At 43.6% G+C, this 27,844-nt stretch overlaps 1 protein-coding gene and 1 long non-coding RNA gene across 3 annotated transcripts in view; one reads left to right on the forward strand and one right to left on the reverse strand.

Annotated features, from left to right (window-relative positions):
* Positions 1-985: 985 nt before the first annotated feature.
* LOC137372059 (uncharacterized) lies at positions 986-27,645 on the reverse strand. The gene is made up of 4 exons (XR_010975351.1): positions 27,337-27,645; positions 27,025-27,237; positions 14,285-14,622; positions 986-1,583 (listed from the first exon to the last, which is right to left on the reverse strand). It is a non-coding gene; the product is annotated as an uncharacterized lncRNA (long non-coding RNA).
* The window catches only part of LOC137372058 (integrin alpha-6-like), a 119,238-nt gene continuing 118,449 nt past the window's right edge, over positions 27,056-27,844 (forward strand). The window contains exon 1 of one of the 2 annotated variants that reach the window (XM_068035415.1): positions 27,056-27,479. In XM_068035415.1, the coding sequence (XP_067891516.1) occupies positions 27,304-27,479 (176 nt within the window). In that variant the 5' untranslated portion in view covers positions 27,056-27,303. The remainder of the gene's footprint in view (positions 27,480-27,844) is intronic. The other variant, XM_068035414.1, reaches the window with a different exon arrangement.

The raw sequence follows: 27,844 nt of genomic DNA on the forward strand, positions 1-27,844 counted from the left end.
CAATTCCATTGTCTTCTCCAGGCAACTGTCTCTTAGAATGCAAATGTTTCCAGCCACTGTCCTTTTAGAATGCAGGCGCAGCTATGTTTTCAGTCCAGTAAGAGTTTAATATTAATGTTCCATATAACAAAATTAATATGCCTCATTCTTGGCAGGTGTGGTTTTCCTCACACCTCCACATCCAGCGGAATGAAATGCGATTTTAGAAGAGCATTTCATTAAAGGAGAATAGAGAGAAAAGTACAGGAAAACACAGATGCATCTCTCTCATTCATTCTCATTCATTCAGAAATCCTCAAATTGTTACAGCCTGTCTTTTCTTGGTAGCTGTGCTGCTTTAAACTGCCCTTTTTGGCATCCCAATAAACATGTGATTTTTGGTGACGTTTTTCAGTTTGTACATTTCCATGACTGTCTAGGGTGCCTTTGTTCCTGTTGAGGTCTGCAGGGGGAGGGTTAAATTTAATTAGCCTTAGGTTGGAGTTCTGCTCATGAGAGTCAGTAGTAGGTGGATCCATTCTGAACTCTCAGTGCTTTGATGAATCATGCAAGGGCTTTTCACCTTAGGAGGTAGTTGGTTCCCTTTTCATTTGACTGAATAAATTAGAATCAACATTTGGCAGGAAAAACAGTAGCTGAACAATGGGCTACCTTCAAAGAAGAGATAGTTCAGGCACAGTCAAGGTATATTCCCTTGAAGGGGAAAGTAGGGCAAACAAATCTCGAGCTCCCTGGATGACAAAAGAGGTAGAGATGAAGCTTGTTACGACCGAGGTTGGAGGAATGCACTGTCTTTCTCTAGACCCACTACTCCACTGGTCACAACATATATTTAAATGTTTTACCCAGTTACCGATATGACCAATGATATACTTTATCTGTATTAGTTTCAGAATAGAAATCCACCAACCAGGTTTCTTTAATAAACAACAAAATGATTGATTTATTATAAAACAAGACTTATTCAATGAAGATGCAAAGCTCATTAACACACAGTTTGAAATATAAAAATATAAATATCTACCCTTCTAAAATATCCTAACATACCCGCACCGGTTAAAGATAAAATAAAGAAAAATGAAAGGAACTGGCTCTGCAGAGACCAAATTTAAAACAAAACTTTGGCCAAGTTACTGTCAATTCTTGAAGAAAAAGGATAAGATATGGAATGTTCCAGATGGCCCTTTGGTCTGGCGTCCGGGTACACGTAGACAGCTGTCACTGCGATATTTCTTGAGCAGTTCTGTTCAGGAGACATCGAGGAACAGTCTTGCAGGCTTTTCGGGAGAATTACTGCATTCATGGTTTCAGCTATTACACTGGAGTCTCAGAAGATTTTTCAAAACAGGTGGAAAAGGATGAGTTGGCTGGCTTCTCTCTTAGCAGAATACACACCAGCTGAACGCCAAACAATATTCAAAAACAAAACCAAAACTCCTGACAGCTACAAACCCAGACACGTGACTTCTCTGTCCAAACAGTTCCATAGACCATAAGGCTCCAGCTGTTTACTTAGCTTAAAACATGTGACTTCCAGTAAGTGTTTGTTGTGAAACAAAGTCCCACGTGTCCTTCCAGTGACCCTTAAAAAAAAACAAGTTCAGACATCTTCTCACGTATTTTCCACAGTCTTTTAAAGACAAGTCCTCAAAAAATATTAATAATGGAAGCACCTTCATGACAAGATGAAGAAGAAAATGTGTGCTTATGACAGATGCCAGGTACAGAGCGGGTGTGAAAAAGCAAGTAAGAGAAGCAAAGACCGAGTATGAAAAAAGAATGGCAGCTAATATGAAAGGGAATCCCAAAGTTTTCTACAGGCATATAAATAGTAAAAGGGTGGTAAAAGGTGGAATAAGGCTGATTAGGGACCAAAAGGGGGATTTACACATGGAGGCAGGGGGAATAGTTGAGGTATTAAATGAATACTTTGCATCTGTCTTTCCCAAGAAAAAGATGCTAGCCAGGCCATGGTGAAAAAGGAGGTAATTAATACACTAAAAGGATTTAAAATTGGCAAGGAGGAGGTATTAGATTGGCAGTCTGTACTTAAAGTTGATAAGGCACCAGGGCCGGATGAGATGCATCTAAGGATACTGAGGGAAGTGAGAGTGGAAATTGCGGAGGCACTGGCCATAATTTTCCTGTCTTTCTTAGACTCACAGGTGGTGCCAGAGGACTGGAGAATTGCAAATGTTACACCCTTGTTCAAAAAAGGATGTAAAGATAAACCCAGCAACTACAGGCCAGTCAGTTTAACTTCGGTGGGAGAGAAACTTCTAGAAACAATAATTTGTGACAAAATTAATAGTCACATGGACAAATGCGGGTTAATTAAAGAAAGCCAACACAGATTTATTAAGGCAAAACCATGTTTAACTAACTTGCTAGAGTTTTTTGAAGAGGTAACAGAGAGGGTTGATGAGGGAAATACTGTTGATGGAGTGTAAATGGACTTCCAAAGGCATTTGATATAGTGCTACACAACAAACTTGTGAACAAAGTTATAGTTCATGGAATAAACGGGACATGGATACGGAATTGGCTGGGTGACAGAAAACAGGGAGTAGTTGTTTTTCAGGCTGGAGGAAGGTTTGAAGGGGGTCAGTGTTGGGACCGTTGTTCTTCCTGATATATATTAATGATCTAGACCTTGGTGTACAGGGCATGATTTCAAAATGTGCAGATGATACAAAACTTGGAAGCATTGTGAACTATGAGAAGGATAGTGCAGAACTTCAAAAGGACACAGACTAGTTGGTGGAATGGGCAGAGAAGTGGCAGATGAAGTTCAAAGCAGAGAAATGTGAAGTGATTCATTTTGGTAGGAAGAACATGGAAAGACAATATAAAATAAAGGGTAGAAGTCTAAAGAGGGTGTAGGAGCAGAGGGATCTGGGTATATATGTGCATAAGTCATTGAAGGTGGCAGGACAGGTTGAGAGAGCGGTTAAGAAAATTTACAGTATCCTAGGCTTTATTAATACAGCTATAGAGTACAAGAACAAGAAGATTATGTTGAACTTGTATAAGACACTAGTTTGGCCTCAGCTGGAGTATTCCGTCCTGTTCTGGGTGCCACACTTGAGGAAAGATGTGAAGGCACTGGAGAGAATGCAGAAAAGATTCATGAGAATGGTTCCAGGGATGAGAAACTTCAGTTATGAAGATAACAGGATATTGCTATAACAGAAACTTGGTTTAAAGAGGGGCAAGAATGGCAGCTCAACATCCCTGGATATAGAATTTTCAGGTGGCATAGAGAAGGGAATAATAAAGGAGGGGGTGCAGCATTATCGGTTAAGAAATCAATAACAGCTGTGAAGAGGGATGATATGCTAAATGAATCATCGAATGAGGCCATATGGGTTGAGCTCAGAAATAAAATAGGGGTAGCCACACTACTAGGAGTGTACTATAAATCCCCAAATAAGGAGATAGAAGAACAAGTATGTAGGCATATTTCTGAGTGCAAAAACTATAGGGCAATAATGGTTGGGAATTTCAACTACCCTAATATCAACTGGGATAATAACAGTATGAAGGGCGCACAATTCTTGAACTGTGTTCAAGAGAACTATTTTTAGCCAGCACATAACAAGCCCAACGAGAGGGAGTGCAATTCTAGATTTAGTCTTCAGTTAAGAAACTGTGGGTGACCATTTTGGAGATAGTGTTAGTTTTAGCAGAATCATGGAAAAGGACAAAGATAAAACAGGAGTAAAAGTTCTAAATTGGGGGAAGGCAAATTTTACAAAGCTGAGAGGTGATCTGGTGCAAGTGGACTGGATACAGCTACTAGAAGGAAAATCAGTGGCAAAGCAGCAGGAGGCATTCAAAAGTGAGATCTATTGGCACAGTGTAGACATATTCCCACAAAGACAAAGGGTGGTACAGCCAACTCTAGAGCCCCCTGGTTAGCTAGGAGCATACGGGGTAAGATTAAGCAGAAAAAGAAAGCTTATGACTGTCACAAAAGTACTGTAGAAAGCCTAGAGGAGTATAGAAAGTGTAGGGGTGAAGCAAAAAAGGAAATTAGGAAAGCAAAGAGAGGACATGAAAAATTATTGGCGGATAAAATCAAGGAAAACCCAATGATCTTTTATCAGTACATTAAGAGCAAGAGGATAACTCAGGAAAGGGTAGAGCCCATCAGAGATGTACAAGGGAACTTATGCATGGATGCAGAAGATGTGGGCTGGGTTCTTAATGAGTACTTTGTCTCTGTCTTCACAAAGAAGAGGGATGATGCAGATATTGTAGTTAAAGAGGAGGAGTGTGAAATATTAGATACGATGAGCTTTTAATGAAAGAGGAGTTACTAGAGTGTCTGACATCCTTGAAAGTGGATAAATTGCCAGGGCCAGATAGATTGTACCCCAGGCTGTTAAAGGAAGCCAGGGAGGAAATAGCAGATGCTCTGAGGATCATCTTCAAATCCTCACTAGACAGGCGAGGTACCAGAGGATTGGAGGTCTGTGAACGTTGTGCCATTGTTTTAAAAGGGTGCGAGGGATAGGCCAAATAATTATAGGCCGGTCAGTCTGACCTCAGTGGTGGGTAAATTATTAGAACCAATTCTGAGAGACAGGATAAACTGCCACTTAGAAAGGCATGAATTAATCAGGTATAGTCAGCATGGATTTGTTAAGGGAAGGTTGTGTCTTACTAAAATGATTGAATTTTTTGAGGAAGTTAACAAGGAGGATTGATGAGGGCAGTGCAGTGGATGTGGTCTACATGGATTTTAATAAGGCATTTGACAAGGTCCCACATGGCAGACTGGTCAGAAAAATGGAAGTCCATGGGATACGGGGAATGCGGCACGTTGGATCCAAAATTGGCTCAGTGATAGGAAACAAAGGGTAGTGGTCAACAGATGTTTTTGCGAATGGAAAGCGGTTTCCAGTGGCGTTCCACAGGGTTCAGTGTTGGGTCCCTTGCTGTTTGTGGTACATATAAATGACTTGGACTTAAATGTGTGAGGCATAATTGGGAAATTTGCAGATGACACAAAAATTGGCTGTGTGGTTGATAGTGAAGAGGATAGCTGTAGACTCCAGAATTATATCAATGGTTTGGTAGAGTGGGCAGAAAAGTGGCAAATGGAATTCAATCCAGAGAAGTGTGAGGTAATGCATTTGGGGAGGGCAAACAAAGCAAGGGAATACACAATAAATGGGAGGATATTGAGAGGGGTAGAAGAAGTGAGAGACCTTGGAGTGCATGTCCACAGGTCTGTGAAGGAGGCAAGACAGGTAGATATGAGTAGTGAAGAAGGCATATGGAATGTTTTCCTTTATTGGCCGAGGTATAGAATACAAAAGCAGGGATGTAATGCTGGAATTGTGTTAAAATGCTGGTTAGGCCACAGCTGGAGTATTGCTTACAGCTCTGGTCACCACATTACAGGAAGGACGTAATTGCTCTGGAGGGAGTACAGAGGAGATTTACAAAAACGTTGCCAGGGCTTGAAAGTTGCAGCTATGAGGAAAGATTGGATCCTTTTTTCCTATCCTTCCTAAATGTTGAATACCCTTGGATATTCAGTTCCCAGCCCTGGACACTTCACAGTCACACCTCCATAATGGCTACTAGATCATACCTGTTTACTTCCATTTGTGCCATCAATTCATCGACCTTGTTGTGAATGCTGTGTGCATTCAGTTAGAATGCCTTTAATTCTGTCTTTTTATTATTTTTGCAACCTCTAGTCTTATCTGTTGGGGCAGTCTTAAGTTTGTATGCTCTGTCCTTATCACTCTCAGATTATTAATTCCCTTATTGCTACCTTGCTGTCTTGCTTTGTCCTCTCTCTTTAATGTATCACATCTTCCCTCACTTGATCCTTCGCCCCCACTATTTACTTTAAAGCCTTCTCTACTGCCCTAGTTATACAACTCGCCAGAACTCTGATCCCAGCACGGTTCAGGTGAAGACTGTTCCTCACAGCTCCCATTTTCTCCAGTTCTGGTGCCAGTGCCCCATGAATCAAAACCTTTTTCTTCCACACCAATCTTTGAGCCACGCATTTAACTTTCTAATCTTATTTTCCCTACCCCAATTTGTTTGTAGCTCAGGTAATAGAAACGTCATAGCGTACAAGGCTACGGGCCAAGTGTTGGAAAATGGGATTAGAATAGGTAGGTGCTTGATGGCTGGCACAGACACGATGGGCCAAAGGGCCTGTTTCTGTGCTGTATAACTCTATGACTATGAGATTGGAGAAGTTGGGACTTTTTTCCTTGGAGAAGAGAAGGCTGAGAGGAGACTTGATAGAGGTATTCAAAATCATGAGGGGTCTGGAAAGAGTCGATAGGGAGAAACTGTTCCCACTCATGAAAGGATCGTGAACGAGAGGGCACAGATTTAAAGTAATTGGCAAAAGAAGCAAAAGTGACATGAGGAAAAACTTCACGCAGAGAGTGTTTCGGATCTGGAATGTGCTGCCTGAGAGTGTGGTGGAGACAGGTTCAATCAAGGCATTCAAAAGGGAATTAGACTGTTATATGAAAAGGAAGAATGCGCAGGGCTACGGCGAGAAGGGGGGAGAATGGCATTAGGTGAATTGCTCATTCGGAGAGCTGGTGCAGACAAGATGGGCCAAATGGCCTCCTTCTGTGCTGTAACAAATCTGTGATTCTATGATTTTATTTTGGTGACTCCTCATAGAAAGATTGCCGGTTGAGCTGTATCACTCACATCTGTCCTTCCATCGAGCCCTAAATTATAAAACCGACAGGCACTGAGTCTTTTGATCAGAGAATTTTGAATGTTGGATGCTAGATCGTCAACTCTTCTAGCAATGGTCTGATGTGAAAGGCCAATTTTCTCTACCCCTGACTTTTTGTCAGGACATGCTACAGATGTAAATATACCCAAGCAGTCTTTCACAAATTCCCCATCAGACAATGGTTTCTCTCTCTTGGCTATTGCTTCGACTATCAAAAAACTGATCTTGGTTTCTGTCTCTGAACTCTGGTTTGCAGCTTTGAAGAAAGATTGTCGACCAATCATGTTTTGTTTCAGCGAGTTCATTCAATCGATTTTCAACTGACCCATGAGGCTGTCAAATTTGCAAGCATGTTTTGTAGAATAATATCGCTTGATATTGTATTTGAATGCTCAACATTCAGTATCCATTTTCCTTTCCTTGCTGTATTCATATGAGCCGCTATCTTTGTTGATATAAGCATTATGGGTAAAAGCTTTTTAAGACAGATATCAGAAAATATTGATCCCTGAAATTAATAAGTTTGAAGTTGATAGGGTGAAAAACCCAGCAATTATGTTCAAAGGAAAGTCTTACACTCACTTGGCCTATGTTTTTCACTACCAGTCGGCACAAGTTATGAAGGATTGGCAGGTGAATAGAAACCTTTGGCGGGCCAGATTCTGGCCTGCAGGCCTTTTGTTGGACAACCCTGTTCTAAAAAGATTCCACGTAGTTTGTGGAAGATTGCCTGAAGGAAATGTTTATTACATCTCAATATGTGGGAATGTTTGAGCACAATCCCTTGGGTGACCGCCCCATTTTAAGTTGATGCTCCAATATCCTGTGTCAGTACTTTGCCCTGCCAATAATTTTTAATGAAAGTAGTTAAATAAGTTATAACAATGGAGAAGGTACGAATCCCATTGCTGTGTGATTATTGAACAAATACTGTCAATCTTTGACAGCTATATACTTGTTTGCTTAGTAATTATAAAATATAACTGGAGGTTAACAAAGGCAATGTACAGTCATTTTTCTTTCTACATGCACAGACAGATTGGGCGATGCAGATTTGGGCGTTGACATATTTCTCCCATGGTGGTGCAATTTCCTGCAGTAATAGATAGGACACAATTTAGTCACCTAAGGTTACAAAATTTTACTGATCGAGCAACTAAATCTGAGCCTGCAAGCTACTGTTTTGTGTTCTGCATAAAAGTCATTTCTGCTTAAGTTTTGATTTGGGAGCAATTGTAGAATTTATTTTGTCTCACCTCCTGTGTATGATTTGGTGGGGCCCAGTAACAATCCTATCATGGCCTACAAGAGAATCCTACAAGAGCAGGTCAGAAGCTGGGAATTCTGTGGCAAGTAACTCACCTCCTGACTCCCCAACGCCTGTCCACCATCTACAAGGCACAAGTCAGGAGTGTGACGGAATACTCTCCACTTGTCTGGATGAGTGCAGCTCCAGGACTCAAGAAGCTCGACACCATCCAGGACAAAGCAATCAGCTTGATCAGCACCCCATCCACCACCTTAAACATTCACTCCATCCACCACAGGCGTACGTGGCAGCAGCCTGTGCCATCTACAAGATGCACTGCAGCAACTCATCAAGACTCCTTCGACAGCACCTTCCAAACCCATGACCTCTGCCACCTAGAAGGACAAGAGCAGCAATCGCATAGGAACACCAACAGCTGCAGGTTCCCCTCCAAGCCACACACCATCCTGATGTGCAACTATATTGCCATTCCTGCACTGTTGTTGGGTCATAAACCTGGAACTTCCTTCTTAACAGCACTGTCAGTGTACCTACACCACTTGGACTGCAACAGTTCAAGAAGGCTGCTCACCACCCCTTCTCAAGGGCAATTAAGGATGGGCAACAAATGCTAGCCTTGCCAGCAATGCTCATATCCCATGAAAGAATAAAAAAAGGCACGCTTCATATGTAAATGTATGCTTCAGTAGGTTCAGTACCATAGAGACAACACAGCCGACATTGATTCTGTTCTCTTCAACCTCTACGCATAACCCTTCCAGCAGGAATCATTATATAGTGATCAGCAGCAGAAATTTTGCCTGTGTTTTCCCCCGGCTTAGCTTTGTAGCACTAACGATAACTGTACGCCCCAGACACTAACCACACTGAGATCAACCATCCAAGTAGAGTCTGAAGATCGCATCAGAGCACTTCCTGATCTGTATGGCAGACCAAGCAGTGCAACTACTCATCGAGAGTTCATTTTAATTTTAGTTTTATATTTAGGAACATAGGAACAACAGTTGGCCATTCAGCCTCTTGAGCCATTCAATGAGATCATAGCTGATCTGTGACCTAACTTCATATACCCGTCTTTGCCCCATACCCATTTGTACTTTTGGTTAACAAAAATCTTTCAATCCTAGTTTTAATATTAACAGTTGATCTAGCATCAATTGCCTTTTGTGGAAGAGAGAGCCTTGTGTGTAGAAGTGTTTCCTAATTTCAGTCCTGAAATGTCTGGCTCTAATTTTTAGACTATGCTCCCTAATCCTAGACTTCCCAACCAGTGGAAAGAATCTACCCTATCTGCTCCCCTTAATATTTTAAAACTTAGATCAAATCACTCCTTAGCCTCCTAAATTACGGGTAATACAACCCTAGTTTGTGTAATCTCTCCTTGTAATTTAACCCTCGGAATCTAGGTATCATTCTGGTAAAACAAAGCTGCACTCCCTCCAAGGCCATTATATCCTTCCTAAAGTGTGGAACCAGAAGTGCTCACAATACTCCAGGTGTGGTCTAACCAGGGCTTTGTATAACTGTAGCGTGACTTCTACCTCCTTGTATTCCATTCCTCTAGATATAAAGGCCAGCATTCTATTAGTCTTTTGATTATTTTCTGTTCATGTTCATGACATTTTAATGATCTATGCAACTGAACCCCCAAGTCTCTTTGTCCTCAACTGTTCTAACTTTTTACCATTTAGAAAGTACCTTGTTCTATCCTTTTTCGGTCTAAAGTGGATGACTTCACATTTGCCTACATTGAAATCCATTTTCCACAGTTTTGCCCATTCACTTAATCCATCAATATCTCTTTGTGATGTTGCGCTGCCATCTGCATAACAACAATTTATATTTATATAGCACCTTTAACGTAATAAAACATACCAAGGTGCTTCACAGGAGCATTGTAAAACAAAATATGATACTGTGCCACAAAAGAAGACATTAGGTCAGATAACCAAAATCTTGGTCAAAGGGGGAGGTTTTAAGGAGTGTCTCAAAGCAGGAAAGTGAGGTAAAGAGGCGGAGAGTTGTAGGGAGGACATTCCAGAACCTAGGGCCGAGGCAATTGAAGGTGCAACCACCAAGGTGGAGCTATTAAAACCAGGGATGCTCAAGAGGCCAGAATTAGAGAAGTGCAGACATCTTGCAGTGTTGTGGAGCCAGAGGAAATTACAGAGATAGGGAGGGGTGAGGCCACAGAGGGATTTGAAAACAGGAATGAGAATTTTAAAATCAAGATATTGCTTGACCAGGAGCCAATGTAGGTCAGCGAGCACAGGGGTGATGGGTGAATGGGACTTGGTGCAAGTTAAAACACGGGCAGGGTTTTGGATGACCTCAGGTTGATGAAGTGTAGAATGTGGAAGACCAGCCAGGAGTGCATTGGAATAGTCAAGTCTAGAGGTGATGAAGGCATGAATGAGGGTTTCAGCAGCAGATGAGCTGACATGGGGGCGAAGTCGGGTGATGTTACGGAGGTGGAAATAGGCAGTCTGAGTGACGGTGCAAATATGGGGTCGGAAGCTCATCTTGGGGTCAAATGTGACACCAAGGTTGCAAACAGTCTGGTTTAATCTCAGATTGTTGCCAAGGAGAGGGATGGAGTTGGTAGCTAGGGAAAAGAGTTTGGAACGGGACTGAAAACAATGGCTTCAGTCTTCCCAATCTTTAATTGGAGGACATTTGTGCTCATCCAGTACTGGATGTTAGATAAGCAGCCTGATACTTTAGCAACAATGGAGGAATCGAGAGAGGTGTTGGTGAGGTAGAGCTGAGTGTCGTCAGCATACATGTGAATGCTAACGCTGTGATGTCGCCAAGTATGTAGATGAGAAATAGAAGGGGGCCAAGAATAGATCCAGAAGTGCGGGAGCAGGAAGAGAAGCCATTGCAAGTGATAGGTAGGAATAGAACCAGGTGAGAGCAGTCCCACCCAGCTGGACAGAAGTGGAGAGGTTTGGAGGAGGATGGTGTGGTCAACCATATCAAAGGCTGCAGACAGGTCCAGAAGGATATTTGTAACTTTAATAAGAGCTGTTTCGGTGCTGTGGCAGGGGCAGAAACCTGATTGGAGGAATTCAAACATGGAGTTTCGGAAAAGATGGGCACGGATTTTTGGATGCAACAACACACACATTCAAGGACTTTGGTGAGGAAAGGGATTTTGGAGATAGGTCGGCAGTTTGCAAGGGAGTTGAGATCAAGCGTTTTTTTTGAGGAGGGGATGATGATGGCAGATTTAAAGGAGAAACGGACAACACCTGAAGAGAGAGAACCATTAACAATGTTGGCTAAACTGGGGATCAGGAGGGAAAGTTAGGTGGTCATTAGTTTAGCGGGAATAGGATCGAAGGAGCAAGACATGGGTCATACAGACAAGATGTGCTCAGAGAGGACATAAAGGGAGATAGGAGAGAAACTAAAGTAAGGTGTGAGTTTAGGGCTAGGGCAGGGGAAGCATTGGAGGAAGTTTGGTCTACTGGGCTACTGGAAGGGAGGGACTCGGCAGAGGCAGTTGATCAGATGATCTCAATCTTATTGACAAAGTAGACCATGAGCTGCTCGCACTTATTGTTGGAGGTGAGGGTGGAGAAAAAAGTGGAGAGGGCTTTAAGAACATGGTTTGCAGTAGAGAAAAGAAGTTGAGGGTTATCTTTGCATTTCAGGATGATCCTGGATTGTGAGCAGTTTTAATAGATGAGAGCAGGACCTGGTAGTGCGTTACGTGGTCCAGCCAGGTCTGGCAGTGGATGGCTAAACCAGTTGTCCACCATATCCTTTGAAGTCTGTGTCCCATGGAGATGAGGGCTGTACTGGGGCAAAGGCCAGGGTAAGAGAGAGTAATGGTTTTATTGGGGACTAGGGCATCAAATGTGGAGGTGAGAATGCAGTTTAGCAAATCAGTAGCTGCAGACATGTTGTGGTGAATGGAGGGATTTTGAAAGTGCTGTTGTAAGTGAACTGGGGATAGTTTTTTTCCGGGGATGAATACAGAGTTGGGCGTGGAAGGGGGATGTGGGTGGTGAGTGATACAAGGAAGTGATCAGATATGGCATTATCTGTAATTGATACAATGGGACAGGCAAGACCATGTGATATGGCAAGGTCAAGGGGGTAGTTGTCAATATGGGTTGAGGAGTTTACATGGAGGAAGAGATTTAGGGGAAATAAGAGGGCAGTGAACTCAGAGGAGAGACAGTTTGATGAATTGAGATGGAGGTTCAAAGCACTGAGGATGAGAACTCATTCAGGGCAGAGGCGAAGGAAGAAAAGCAGTGAAGATATCTCAGTGACAAAATTTTTATTGTACTTGACAGATGGAAGAGAATGATGATTTTGAAAGACACATGAGAGGGCTGTAAGAAGGTGAGAAGTTCAAAAGAGGAGAAAGTGCCAGTGGAGTAGAGGGTCAGGCCAAGCTGTGTTCTGGTGATAAGCGCTACATCACCACCACGACCTTGGCGGGGTAAGTGGTAGAAAATGTAGTCAGGCAAGGAGGCTTCATTAAGGGGCAGGTGTCATCACTTCTCAGCCAGGTTTCCATTAAGGCCACAATGTTGATGCAATCATTCACAATAAGATCATGGATGGCAAGCGCTTTGTTCACAAGTGAACGGACATCTGGAGGGAGATGTGTAGGGAGTGGTGACAGCTGATCCGCTGATCTATCTACATTGCTTACAATGTTGCCTATCTTTGTGTCATCAACATATTTGCATATGTGGCTTTCTATCCCATCATCTAAGTTGTTAATAAATACAGTGAATCGTTGAGGCCCCAACACTGTTAGTCACATCCTGCCAATTAGAATATCTGCCCACTATCTCTACCCTCTGTCTTCTGCTGCTCAGCCAATTTCCTAACCAGGTCACTAAAATAAATGCAAAATACTGCAGATGCTGGAAATCTGAAATAAAATCAGAAAGTGCTGGAAATACTCAGCAGGTCAGACAGCTTTGTAATTTAATCTCTCCTGCCCTCTGCCCTATCACACACCCTCCTTTTGTTCTTTTCCCCACCAACAACCACAACCCCCCCCCCAACCCATTCACTTGCTTAAAACCTAATTCTTTTCTAACCTTTGCCAGTTCTGACGAAAGATCGCAGACCTGAAACGTTAACTCTGCTTCTGTCTCCACAGATGTTGTCTGACCTGCTGAGTATTTCCAGCACTTTCTGTTTTTATTCCAAACCAGGTCAATCATTTGCCTTTAATTTCATAAGCTTCAACTACAGCTAACCGTCTCTTATGAGGGATTTTATTTAATGCTTCTGGAAGTCCATATAAATAACATCCTTAGGCATTCCCCTCCACTACTTTGGTCACCTCTCTCAGGCATATTAAATAAATTGTTGATAGCAGTGTGTTATCAAGCACTACAGATGGAAGGGTTCTGATAATATGGTAAACTATGACACCAAAATACAAAAGGGGCTCAATTGGACAGCCCTTGAAAACGGGCATGAGGATTGCAATGCGTGATTAACTCTTGCCCGTAGCCTCTGATGCAGGCAGCATGCCAACCTTGAGTTGCCTGTTAATTTGCATAATTGCTGCATGCAGTCAGCTCTAAATGTGCTGTTGAGTGGCTGCACGCCTCAGCAGGTGGCCCAAGTTTGTGAAAGATGAGCATCACTTAAAGCAAACCTGCTTTACTTAAAGCCAGCCTGCACCTCTCAAAGCAGCATTCTGGCTGGAGCAGGTGCTGGAACTGCTTGTGAAAAACAGTCTGAGCAGGAAGAGTGAATTACAGCACAATGGGGAGTGAGCCTTCTCCAAGGTTCTCTAATCCTGCACTGGATGCTTTGGATGAGGAGGAATTTCTTCTCTCACAGATCATTAATCTTTGGAATTCTTTTCCCCAGAGAGCAGTGGAGGCTGGGTCATTGAATATATGCAAGGCTGAGTTAGACAGATTTTTGAATGACAAGGGAGTCAATGGTTATTGGGGGGGTGGTTGCAGGCAGCAAAGGGGAATTAAGGCCACATTCAGATCAGCAACGATCTTATTAAATGGCGGAGCAGGCTCAAGGGGCTGAATGGCCTACTCCTGCTCCTATTTCTTATGTTCTTATGTACTATTTCTGTTCATATCAGTGCGCTACTCCTGCATCCACTTAGACTGGTGCTGCATATGACTCTCCATGTGGTTGGCCACTCTCTCAATGGGGGAGCTCATGCACTCAAAACCCAGAGTCATAACGGTGCACATGCACCGCAAGGACTCCTTCATTATCTGCCCATGGCTCCGCAATGCATCAGGGATCTCCAAAATACAGGAACTCACCTGCCTCTGATACTCCAGAAAAACCCAACTTGTTTGTGACACCCGAGGCCCAGCATCTTCGTCCAGTGGAACAACGCTGTGTCTGACCGCCATCCTCTGAGAGGGACTGCCCACAATTGATCCTGCCTCGCTCTCCTCCTCCCACTCACTTGTGATGTGCTGCACACCCAGTGCTTCCCGTTCTAATCTTGCTTGATGCCCAGCATAGGTGAGTGTGTCTGCACTGGTGGATGGTGCACAGGAATTATGTTACAGTGCAGGCTCTGGAACATCTCTCCCCACCGAAGAGGCTGGTGACGACTGGGCTGGAACACCCTGCTCCCACTCCGCTACTGGTCCTGTGGGAAACACAAGAAGATGATAATGAGAACTCGGGCTACACAACAGGTGCCTCAGCACAAGCAACCTCATAAATGAGGACAGCTGTACAGCAATAGCATGCATTGGGCAGGAATTTCCTCCATGCCCTTCACCTGAAAATAGATCTATCAAATAGAGAGGTACAGCACCGAAACAGGTCCTTCAGCCTAATGAGTCCACACCGACCATCAACCATCCATTTTATACTAATCCTACATTAATCCCATTTTCCCCTCTCACATCCCCACCTTCCCTCAATTCTTCTACCTACACTAGGGGCAATTTTTACAATGGCCAATTTACCTATCAACCAACAAGTTTTTGGCATGTGGGAGGAAACCAGAGCACCCAGAGGAAACCCACACGGTCACGGGGAGAACTTGCAAACATCGCACAGGCAGTACCCAGAACCGAACCCGGGTCGCTGGAGCTGTGAGGCTGCGGTGCTAGCCATTGTGCCGCCCCATGATCCTACTTTTCACAGCTTCCCCTCTCACCATCGCCCATGGCCTGATTCAATGGCACCTTTGTGATTTCCAGCACCGCCTCCTCCATTGCGGTCACAGTGTAGAAGTCCAGCACACAACCACCTGTCTGAGACATTTCCCAGCAGTTGTGTGCTCTCTTATCCTGCAGAATGAGGAGAGAATGATTTGTGAGTAGGTTGCCCTCCCTCAGCTATTCCAGTATGACATTCACATGAGCTGTTGTTCTCCTCAGTGCTATCTCCTGCTCAATTGTGCCCCATATATGAGGTTGCTGATATCTCACTGATGCAACTGAGCTCTTGATCTGACAGTGTTAGAGAGAACTATGGGCACTTAGTCTACTCAGCTCATCTGCATGCTGGTGTATACAGAGTTGAAGATCTGATACCCGGGTGTCACTTTCCACTCACCTTTTCAAATCTCATCAGGTCATTGAATCTTTTTCTATACTGGACCCACATTCTTCTGGTTACTCCTTGGCTGCTGACCTCCACCTCCATCCTGGCCCTCTTTGTGGCTCTAGGCATGTTTCTTCTTCCAGATGCTAGGAACAAGATCTATACAAGATTTCTCTCTCCTGTCTGCCACTGCATCAGTTAAAGTCTCAAGGGAGACATGGGAGAACCGTGGACACCTGCCTGTGTCAGTGCTGGCCCTCTGAGTGCCCTGCTGCTCAATCTCATCAGGAAACAACAAGCCCAGTCATGTTGCCTGTCAGCCAGCCCAGATTATTGCCACCCATGCGGAGATGATGCAGTCCAGTTGGACCTTCTAGGAGCAGAGCAGCTCGAGATCATACTGTAAGGCCATCTGCAGTCTCCCCCATTGAAAGTCAGCAGCCTTCCATCAGCCATGCTGCAGCTACTGGGTCAGTACCATGTAGCAGCACAAGGACAAGGAAAGGCACACGAAAGACAGGCACGAAGGGAACACTTGTATGCAATGAGGCATGGTTTGATTTGGAATGTTTATCTTGTGTCGGATTTTATTTTTGCATCTGCAAAGCAGATGTTGTGATGGTCCGTAACAAGAGGGAAGGTAAATTGTGGGACTGTTGATAAATAAGGAATTGGTGTTGTATTTTCTGGTATTGCTGTTGGATGAGTCATTCATGGACAGGCCAGCCAGAAAAGGACTGTGTTGATTGGCTTCTCCCTTTCTCTTCCTACTCCTGCTTCTCAGCTTTTCACTGTTTGCCTGGTGGCAAAGGCTGTGCCCTCATGATGGTGAGGTTGTGCTGCATGCCAATGGTCTGATCTTTCACTTGATAGCATGGCTTTCATTATATGCATGCTGCCCATGTTTGTGTGGATTGTGCACCGCAGTCATGAGTCATTTTGTCATAAGATAGCTCTTTTCATCAGCAGCCATCCTCTGGTTTGTTGTGGTAGCTCAAATGCAGGTGGTACAGTGAACTCTAACAGAATGAAGGCATCATGACTGCTGCCAGGATGCCAGGCATTGACCTGCATGATATGTTGTGTATGGTTGCACATGAACTGAATGTTGAGGGAATGGAGTCCCTTTCAGTTGCAGTAAATCTCAGACGTGCGGTGCCTGCAAAATATGCTGTGTGCAATCAATGGCTTTCTACACCAAGGGAAGCCTGCAGCAGATGGCAGATTTCAATGAGGATGTCCTTACTGAAGCGCAGACCTCCTCGCTGAGGTTCAGATTGGAGAATTGCTCCCTGAACACCCTGGGCAGATATGGTCTCCTGCTGAGAGGTCTTCTCTCCCTCCTTCTCCTCACTCTTCCAGTAGCTTGTCCTGCTCTGTGTCACCTCTGCTCATTCACCCTGTCATGCTGTAGGCCAATGGAAATGCACGCCACTGCACCATGTCTCGTAGCAAGTGGCTGGTGCAGAATCCTTGAAGTCAGGACAAAGTCCCTCAGCACTTCCTGTAAACCTTTGCAACTTTAAGAACTCTAGGAACCGCCAAACACTTCTACAGTCGCAGCAACAGCCAATAGAAATCAATCAGCAACTAACCTGAAAGTAATAGATGATCCCTTTAAACCACAATAGGGAGAGGTCCATTTTGCTGTGCGTGTTTAAGAGATGGCATTAGCTAGAGCGTTGAGCTCCAAATTAGCAGCGCTGGTATCAACTCAGCTTAATGTCATGATCTCAAAACAGAAAGTGCTTAAAATGCTCAGCAGGTCGGCAGCACCTGAGGAGAGCGAAATAGAGTCAATCTCTCAGGACCCTGGCCTTTCATCAGAACTGGAAAAGTTAGAGATGTAACAGGTTTGTCCTTAGTCACCTGTGGTGTTCCAATGAACCTCAAGGAACAGCATCTCATCTTTCGATTAGGCACTTTACAGGCTTCTGGACTTAACACTGAGTTCGATAATTTCAGATCGTAACCTCTGCCTCCTTTTGATTCCTTTTCCTTTGTTGGTTTTGTTTTCTCTTTTTTTTGCTTTCAGATGGCAGCTTTTCATGATTCTGCCAATTCACACCTCCTCTAGACACATCTTTTGTTTCTTTACTTGACCCATTACCATCTTCCTTTTGCCATGCACCATCAATTCTTTTGTCATTTAATCTCTCCTGACTTCCACCCTATCAGAGACCTTCCCTTTTGTTCTTTTTCCCACCCTTCCCCCTTTCACTTGCTTAAAACCTATTACATCTCTAACTTTTCCCAGTTCTGATGAAAGGTCACAGACCTGAAACATTAATTTTGTTTCTTTCTCCACAGATGCTGTCAGACCTGCTGAGTATTTCCAGCATTTTCTCTTTTTAATTCAGATTTCCAGCATCTGTAGTATTTTGCTCTTATGTTAACATCAGAATCTGCCTACTCTGCATACTCGCTGCATGCACGCAAATGTCCTCACCAAAATGTCATTCGGCAAGGCCTGCAACAAAAGTGTACAAGTATGCTGAAGACGCCATTTTGGATCCAAAGGTAGCGCCGAAAAACCGAGTGCTAAGGAGCCGAATTCGTGAGCAAAAATTTTGCAAGCTAGTCTGAACCCAAAGATCAGCCTTGAAATACTGATATTTATACTATTCTAAAATTAAGAATTGAATTCCTGTTTCAAAAAAAATTTTGAATGAAATTAAGCTGTGTTTTTTTACCATTTGAGTCTTAGTGCAAGGAAGGCCTTTTATTTCACTGAATTTTACATGGCAATTATATATAATCTAGGTCAATCTATATATGGCATTTAATATATACAATGGAATGGAGGATATATTTTTGAGCCCCTACTCTGTATAATCCCTGACTTTCGCTCCACTATATTTGAAAGACTGGATTCAGGTTGGGCATTCTGTAGTAGAAGGAAAAATTGGTTGTAGTATTTCTAATTAATAGCCTATACTTTCCAGCCACTTTGATTGGAGCACAACTGCAGAGAGGCAGGACTTTCATTTGCCGGCCTCAGCGCTCTTTAAATACAGCAAGCCAAATCCTCAACATCCACTGGGGGTGAGGTTTTGCTATGGAATGCGTTAGAAGCAAGCAGCATTGTATTTTAAACTGTTTGAATGTTGGATAATTGTGCCTAACTGATGTCCCTTACATCCATTGACACAAATGCCAGAAAATATGCCTGCCTAAAATAGGAAGATGCACTGGCTGCCTTCTGTGCCAATGGGCCCAGGCACTAGTAAAGAGGGGGGCAGGGTTAGTACACAAAAGTGGGGATGTGACAGAGTGCTTCCACAAGCAGTTTCCTGCCCACCCTGTCAAACATTCATGGGCAGAAAGTCTAGGTCAATCTGTCTAATAGTAAGGAGCTTAATGATTCATTAGTGCAGGCTGCCCAACCCCTTCCACAATCTGGTGATCCTGGATAAGAAAATGTGTTTTTACACAACTTATTCAACTTGTCATGTTTTCCAATTGCTGTTACGATAAAGACCATTCAGTTTGAGCAAATAAAAAATTATTTTAAGAGAAAGCTAGCCTAACTGAAATGTTTCACTGAGACAGCTAAACAAAACTGACCTTAAGAAGAAATCTTATCATGAAATATCTCAAACAGCTTGCTATTTATATAGTACCTTTAATGTAAGAAAATATCCCAAGATGCTTCACAGAAATGCAATTAGACAAAAATAAACACTGAGCCAAAGATACATTAACTGGGGTGACTAAATGCTAGGTCAAAGAGGGGAGTTTTAAGGATGGTCTTAAAGGAGGACAGGGAAGTGAAAAGGCAGATAGGTTTAGGGAGAGAATTACAGAACTTACGGACCAAACAGCTGAAGACATGGCAACCAAGGCAAAGGGACTGGAAGATACACAAGAGACCAGAGTTGGAGGAATGCAGCATTCTCGGAGACTTATAATGCTGGAGAAGGTTACAGAGATTGGACCAGCTAAACTTTATGGAGGATGGGAAGGCTGGCCACAAGAGCAATGGAATATTTGAGTCTGGAGGTGAGAAGTTTTCAGCAGTAGATGAGCTGAGGCAGGGGCAGAGGCAGGTAATGTTATACAGCTGGAAGTAGTTATTCTTTGTGGAGGAGAGGATATGGTGGGGATGGGGTGCAGAAGCTCAACTCAGGATCAAATTGAACACCAAGGCTGTGCGACCAGTCTGGTTCAACCTGAGACAGGGAGGGTGCAGGAATTGGTGGCAAGTGTATGGAGACTCTAGCAGGGGAAAAGATGATACTTAACTGGAGGAAATTGCAGCTCATCCAGGACTGAATGTTGCACAAGCATCTGAAAACATAGAGGCAGTGGAGAGGTTGAGGGAAGTGGTATATTGCTAGTGCCGCTTTAAAAAGGGGACATTTTTGTTAGATTTATTTGATTTTGATTGATGACACCTGTGGCAAACCAGTTTCATCCTGATTGGCCAATGTGAAGAGCAGAAAAAGATTGTGGAGGCAGATTTTTTTTAGTTTTAGTTTTAGAGATACAGCACTGAAACAGGCCCTTCAGCCCACCGAGTCTGTGCCGACCATCAACCACCCATTTATACTAATCCTACACTAATCCCATATTCCTACCACATCCCCACCTGTCCCTATATTTCCCTACCACCTACCCAGACTAGGGGCAATTTATAATGGCCAATTTACCTACCAACCTGCAAGTCTTTTGGCTTGTGGGAGGAAACCAGAGCACCCAGAGGAAACCCACACAGACACAGGGAGAACTTGCAAACTGCACACAGGCAGTACCTGGAATTGAACCCAGGTCGCTGGAGCTGTGAGGCTGCAGTGCTAACCACTGCGCCACTGTGACATCAGCATTTATATGTGAATCCTGACCCCATTTCTTTGGATGATATCACCAAGGGGGCAGAACTATTAGGCAGAACATGGCTATCTAATTGTCATTTCATTTAGAATTTAGTTTTTCCATAAATGTCTCTGCTGTCATAACTATGAACATGAGCGTTATAAATGACATCAAGTAATTATTTTCCGTTACAAAATGCATGGGGAAATTCAGCATGGTACTATCATCGACACGCTCAACAATATTTTTCAAAAACTGTTGTGGCACGATATGCCATCCAAATAATGGATACCTGTATACAAATTACAGTGAGAAAATTGATTATATTGTGCCATTGTGATAGCATATAACTATAAGGACATATCTTTTTATTTGTTCATGGGAAATGGGCTGGCAAGGCCAGCATTTATTGCCCAGCCCTAATTGCCTTTGAGAAGGCAATCTACCTTCTTGAACCGCTGCAGTCCATGTAGGTACACCCACTGTGCTGTTAGGGAGGGAATTCAAGGATTTTGACCCAGCGACGATGAAGAAATCGCAATACGTTTTCAAGTCAGGATGGTGTGTGACTTGGAGGGGAACTTACAGATTGTGCTGTTTGCATCCACTTGCTGCCCTTGTTCTTCTAGGCGGTAGAGGTCATGGGATTGAAAGATGCTGTCAAAGAAGCTGCAGTGCATCTTGTAGATGGTACACACCACAGCCACAGTACACTAGTGGTGGAGGTAGTGAATGTTTAAAGTGGTAGATGAGATGCCAATCAAGTGGCTGCTTTGCCCTAGATTCTGTCCAGCTTCTTGGCTGTTGTTGGAGCTGTACTCATCCAGGCAATTGAAGAATATTCCATCAAACTCCTGACTTGTGCCTTATAGATAGTGGAAAGGCTTTGGGGAGTCAGGAGGTGAGTTATTCGCCAAGGAATGCCCAGCCTTTGACCTGCTCTTGTAGTTACAGTATTTATGTGGCTGGTCCAGTTAAGTTTCTGGTCAATGGTGACCTCCAGGGTGTTGATGGTGGGGAATTCAGCAATGATAATGCCATTGAATGTTAAGGGGAGGTGGTTAGACTCTCTCTTGTTGGAGATGGTCATTGCCTGGCACTTGTGTGACACGACTGCCACTTATCAGACCAATTCTGAATGTTGTCCATGTCTTGCTGCATGTGGGCACAGACTGCTTCATCATCTGAGGAGTTGTGAATTGAACTGAACACTGTGAAATCATTAGTGATCATCCCCACTTCTAACCATATAATGGGGGGAATGTCATTGATGAAGCATCTGAAGATGGTTGAGCCTAGAACACTGCCCTGAGGAACTCCTGCAGCGAAGTCCTTGGGCTGAGATGATTGGCCTCCAACAGCCACAACTATCTTCCTTTGTGCTATGTTTGGCTCCAACTATTGGAGAGTTTTCCCCCTGATTCTCACTGACTTGAATTTTACTAGGGTTCCTTTATACCACATTCAGTCAAATGCTGCCTTGATGTCCAGGGCAGTCACTCTCACCTCACCTCTAGAATTCAGCTCTTTTGTCCATATTTGGACCAAGGCTGCAATGAGGTCTGGATCCCTAACTGAGCATTGTTAAGCATGTTATTGGTGAGTAAGTGCCACTTGATAGCACTGTTAACGACACCTTCCATCATTTTGCTGAAGTTTGAAAGTAGGCTGATGGGCTGCAATTAACCAGATTGGATTTGTTCTGCTTTTTGCGGACAGGACATACATGGCAATTTTCCACTTTGTTGGATAGATTCCAGTGTTCTAGCTGTACAGGAGCAGCTTGACTAATTCTGAGGGAGAAGTCTTCAGCAGTATAGCCAGAATGTTTCTGGGGCTCATAGTTTTTGATGTGTTCAGTGCACTCAGTCACATTAAGCATGACTTGGAAAAATGAAGACAGGCCACACAGAATAGGAGAAGCTGCTAGAAGAGGGAGGACAAGGAGGGGAAGTAACTCATGACTCAATCCTGGAACCCACACACTTGTGCAAGGCAGGCCTACAATGAAAGCTATGCTGCCACAAGGAACATGAAGGGTGAAATAAATCATATGAATTTTATGGTTGAGTACTGATTGATAGAGATTGTTAGTGGGTGAGTGATGGGGGTGTAGTGAATTGAGCAGTGGATGATGCTAGTGGTGCAGTTGGTAGAATATGCCATTTGAGGGCAACCCACTCACCTTAGCAGCTCATGTCAGATTGTTAAACTTCTTCCTGCAGTTTATCCATGATCTTGGAGCGACACTCTTGGCATTGACCTCCACTGCTATTTGTTCCTACTGTCACCTGAGCATATGTCTGGAGGGACTCTTGCCCCCACTGCAGGTACAGAACTTCTCTCCTTCTTTCCTCTTTTTTTTTTATTTGTTCATGGGATGTGGGCATCATGGCCTAGGCCAGCATTTCTGCCCATCCCTAATTACCCTTGAACTGAGTAGCTTGCTATGCCATCTCAGAGGGCATTTAAGAGTCAACCACATTGCTGTGGATCTGGAGTCACGTGTAGTCCAGACCAGATAAGGACAGCAGTTTTCCTTCCCTAAAGGACATTAGTGAACCAGATGGGTTTTTGCAACAATTGACAATGGTTTCTTTATGTTTTTCTTAAAATTCCAGATTTATTAATTAAATTCAAATGTCACCAACTGCCATGGTGGGATTCAAACCCATGTCCCTAGAGCACTAGCCTGGGCCTCTGGGCCACTAGTCCAGTGAAATTACCACTACACCAACACCTCCCCTCTTACACAAAGACCTCCAGTGCATTGTATTACGAGCTCACAGGACACCAGTCTGGTGTGTACTCTGTCTTTATTGAAACTGCTTGTAATGGCTACCTGCAGTCAGAGTACCTCATGGTAGAGGTCACATGACTACGGCAAGCCAAGAGGCACATTGGTATAGTATTGCATTGCTATCCCAAACATCCCCATTTTCATACAAAAAAACATTTTAAAAATGTGCATTCATTATCATTGACACTATGAGTTGCCCAAGTTACCCACTATGCACACAACTGTTCTCATGCATTAGTAGTTCGTCATTCTTGTCAGTCTCTGCACATGCATTACGCACATAGTCATTAAATCGTGCTGGTCTCTTAATGGTGCGCGTGAGCGTTGTCGTTGGTTGTTTATCTGGTTTATTTTCCTTCTCCGGCGAGTGTCGTTCCCTTGTCACTTGTTGTCGCGGAACTGTTGTTGTTCCATTTCCGTTGTTGGGGTGCTGTGGACCTCTGGGGCTGATGGTTGTGCAGTTGGTGAGTTCTCATCTTCCTGATTGGCCGTCTGCCGTGAAGCAACAGCTTCTCCAATTGTGCGTATGTGTCTGCGGTAGTGACGGTATCTCTGGTCCTTCACTGCCACCACAAACAATCAAGGTGACAACTGCTCTATGCTGTTCCCAGGTTGCCACTTGGGCTGACTCCTGTTGAGCACATTGAAGGTTTGTACTCTGACTGGCTCTCCAATGCGCAATTCTGGCAATGGTTCGGCAGTTTTGTCAAAATGAAATTTAGCTTTCTGCCATCTCACCTTGATTTTGTCTGCCCGCTCTGCGGAATCCGAGCATTCCTTCCCCACAGCCTCCACCTTGGGTGCCTGAGCAAACAACTGCCAGATCTTCCTGGGTGCCTGAGCAGATGACTGTCAGATCTTCCTCTTCCTCACTGCCTGTATGACTTGCATCACCTTGCGACTGGCAAAGGCGTTCTCGTTCCAGCGCCGGCGCCCGCTCCTGTAGGCCATCTCCTGGGTTTTCTCGTTTTGCACATTGAGGGTTACCAGTCCAAGCTTTAGACTCACTTCTGCTGAGATAAGTGGCTTTTTCTTGCTGTCAATGATTTGGAACTCCAGATCGTCATTCTTGTCACTGCAATGGGCTCGCAGAGTAACTTGTCCTCTTGGCACTAGTATGGTGCCATCGTATCTTACTTTTGAGGGTTTCATTTTTGGATCGCCATGTTGAGCCACTTTGCACAGGTCTATGACAGTCATGATGTTGCATGATGCACCTTATCTGGCACTTTATGTTGACTTGATATTTTCCTTCTGCAGTCATCATTTCAACAGTCACAAACCATTTATCACCTATCGACCTGACTGAACAAATCTGTTGTATCTTGCATAGTGATTCGTCAGAATCTTCAGCTAACATCTCTCCAGTGGCCATCTGTACCTGCTTGTTGTGCTGCCTTCTAGCCAAACACGTGTGCAGAATGATTCAGCTTCTTGCAGTGAGAACACTGCTCTCCCCATGCTGGACATGCCATCTTTTCCTGTGCATGATGTCCTCCGCAGTATTTGCATCCTGCCCTTTGTCTGTGATCTTTCTGCCCTTTTGGCCTGGAATGTCTATCAGCATAATGCAAGGCCTGGTCTGTTCTGCCATGAATATGCTGTAGCTGCCGATTTACAACCTCAGCACTTCTGCACATGTCAATCGCTTTTCTGAGAGTAAGTTTGTCTTCTCTCAGTAGACATGCTCTCACTGCAGGATATCCTATGTCTAATACAATCCTGTCTTTAGATCATCTTTTAGTTGTGCAAATTCACAGGATTCTGCGAGCTGTGTTAATGCAATCACATATTGATCAATGGACTCTTTTTCATCTTGGGCCCTAATATTGAACACATACCGTTGATAGGTTACATTCATTTGGGGTTCAAAGCATGCCTTCAAGGCTTTCAACATTTCTGCTGGCTGTTTTTTTGTTCTTCAGAGAGATTTAGGGTGGAATATAATTTGTAACAATCTCTCCCCAACAATGATAACATTGTAGCTATTCTCAGCTGCTCTGGTTTGTTCGTTAAATCTGGCGCAATTTCGTAATTTTGCCATTGCAAGTGGAAAAACTGCCAGTTTTCTTTCAGATCACCTTTCATTTCTATTGGCGCAGGCAGAGGAAATTTGCAGCCATTATCTTACCCTGCGCTTTCAGCTGTTTCTTTGTTCTTTTTCTGTGGTTTTTGGCAGCTTTTAGCAGTTCTGACCATTCCTGTGGCCTTAGTTCCATAGCTGTACTTGTAAACAGATCTTCAACACTCAATCTCAGCTCTACTCTGGCACCATGTTACAAACTCACAGAACACCAGTCTGATGTGTACTCTGTCTTTATTGAAACTGCTTGTAATGGCTGCCTGCAGTCAGAGTACCTCATGGTAGAGGCCACATGACTACAGCAAGCCAGGAGGCACATTGGTACAGTATTGCATTTCTATCCCAAAAACATTGTCCGAAAACTTTGGTGCTCACTCTCTCACATGTTCAGCCACTGTCAAAATTCCTCAGCCCAGATTGACTTTTGAAAAACAACTCCCAGCACTTTTTGCAGCTAAAATGCATTTCCCCTTTAAGAGGTTCAGGCTGCCTTTGAGTACTGCTAGCCACTTGAGATATTGGGCCCCATGCTGACGCATGCGGCCAACAAAATGCACAGGAAGCACTGGCTGCACATAGCAATAATTTAAAAGAGCATGCTATTTACTATCCTTTCTCCAACACAATGAATGGTGTGGGATATTGCATTCCCCATGCCCGTTTTCAGGGGTTAGCTGATTTCTCCTCCATATTATTTAAATGTTTTAACTCATCAACATTACAAATACATTATTTGGAATTTAGTGTATGTTTTACAATTATGGATGAATATGAAATCTATATTACTGAATTCAAAATTAATATAGAATATTTCTAAATATAGTTTTTCTTATTACATCTTGAATAATTTTAAATGTTGTATTAATATGAGCTAATGCATGTAATGGTTTTTAATTAATACTGCTTCAGTTTTTGCAGTATTGCTCAGAGTTTATGCATACTGGATTAGGAACCTGGTCCAGTGATTGGTGAGATTAGCACCACTAGTCCAAAAATGCCGAACACACAGATCACAGGCCAGATCCATTTTGTAAGCTCCCATTATTTGGCCTGAGACATTAGGTTCTGGGTTCCAGTCCCACTCCACAGCCTTGACCACAAAATCTAGGGTGACACTACAGTGCAGTACTGAAGGAGTTGCTGCACTGTTGGAGGTGCTATCTTTTGGATGAGATGTTAAGACAAAGACCTGTCTGCTTTCTAAGGTGGCTGTAAAAGATCCCATGACACTTTCAAAGAAAAGCAGGATACTTATCCCTGGTTGCCTGGCCAATAATTATTCTTCAATCAACATCACAAAAAATTATCTGGTCATTATCACATTGCTGTCTGTGGGAGCTTGCTGTTCACAAATTGGCAGCTACTTTTCCTGCATTACAACAGTGACCATACTTTAAAAGTACTACATTGACCGTAAAGTATTTGTAATGCTGCACAGTCCTGAGGTTGTGAAAGGTGCTACATAAATGCAAATGTTTTGCTCCGATCTTCTCCCCCTCCCCCATATTGGTTCCATTATCCTCCCCCTCCATTGTTGCTTGACTTGAAAAATTTAAGTCTTCATTACATGTGTGCATGAGTGATTCTAGTATTCTATTGACATTAACAATTAGAGAAGCTGACTACAGAATGTTCTACATTACCATTAGTATAAACAATAATCCAATGATTTTCAAGGGATATATTGACCATTAGTTGTTTCTATAAAATTGCCAAACAAAAACATTTAAAGCCTCCAAGGGCATGTCTCCCATGATTAGGTGACTGACTGGGCTGCTGATTCGCATTTGAAATACCTGGAGAGCTTTGGAGGCTCTTGTTTTGTTGGAATGGGACACGTTTGAGCGGCGTCTGCAATAGATGGAAAAGATCGAGGTTGCACTCGGCTGGGGTCAGGTTACTTGCAGTGAGTTGGTGAGGCATTCATGGTGGCAGAGAGGAGGCGGAGCGGAACGAGGCGTCATCGTCACTTTATAATCTCATCTCCAACACAAGGCGGCTACTCAGAACTAACAACCGGAGGAGAGACATAACATTAGCAGGCACTTTCAGAGAGATCAAGAGGCATTTCCGATATGGCGGCCGCGGAGCAGTTGCTTATTATCTACCTGTCTTTGTTTTCCTTCAAGAAGTGGACTTTCGCTTTTAACTTGGATACCGAAAATTTCATTAAGAAAACCGGAGACGCGGAGAGCTTGTTTGGGTTTTCTCTTGCCATGCATAGACAGTTTAAACCATTTAATCAAATAATGTAAGTATCTATGTTTGATTTGTTTAAAATGAGTATTGTCAGACTCTGGAGGAATGCAAGAAGAGGTTCCCCTGCGATTTGTGGTTTAAGCCGGGACAATTTTGCACACTTCACCTGAAGTGATTCCATCCGAACAGCTTTATCGAACTTTAAGCATGTGTGAAATGTTCACCAACTCCCTGCAGCAACAAGTTTCCGTCTGCAGCTGCCCTACCTGTCCACAGTGAACTTCACCAGCAGCCGCCTGGTGCCGAAAGGTCATGTCCGCCTCCCCGTGTCCCCACCCCACAACATTTTACACCCGAACCGTCATTCGGGGTTAAGCCCATAGAGACGCTGCCCATTAGCACCAGGCGCTCGTTTGC

The sequence above is a fragment of the Heterodontus francisci genome, chromosome 7, assembly GCF_036365525.1.
Source record: "Heterodontus francisci isolate sHetFra1 chromosome 7, sHetFra1.hap1, whole genome shotgun sequence".
Classification (NCBI taxonomy): Eukaryota; Metazoa; Chordata; class Chondrichthyes; order Heterodontiformes; family Heterodontidae; genus Heterodontus; species Heterodontus francisci.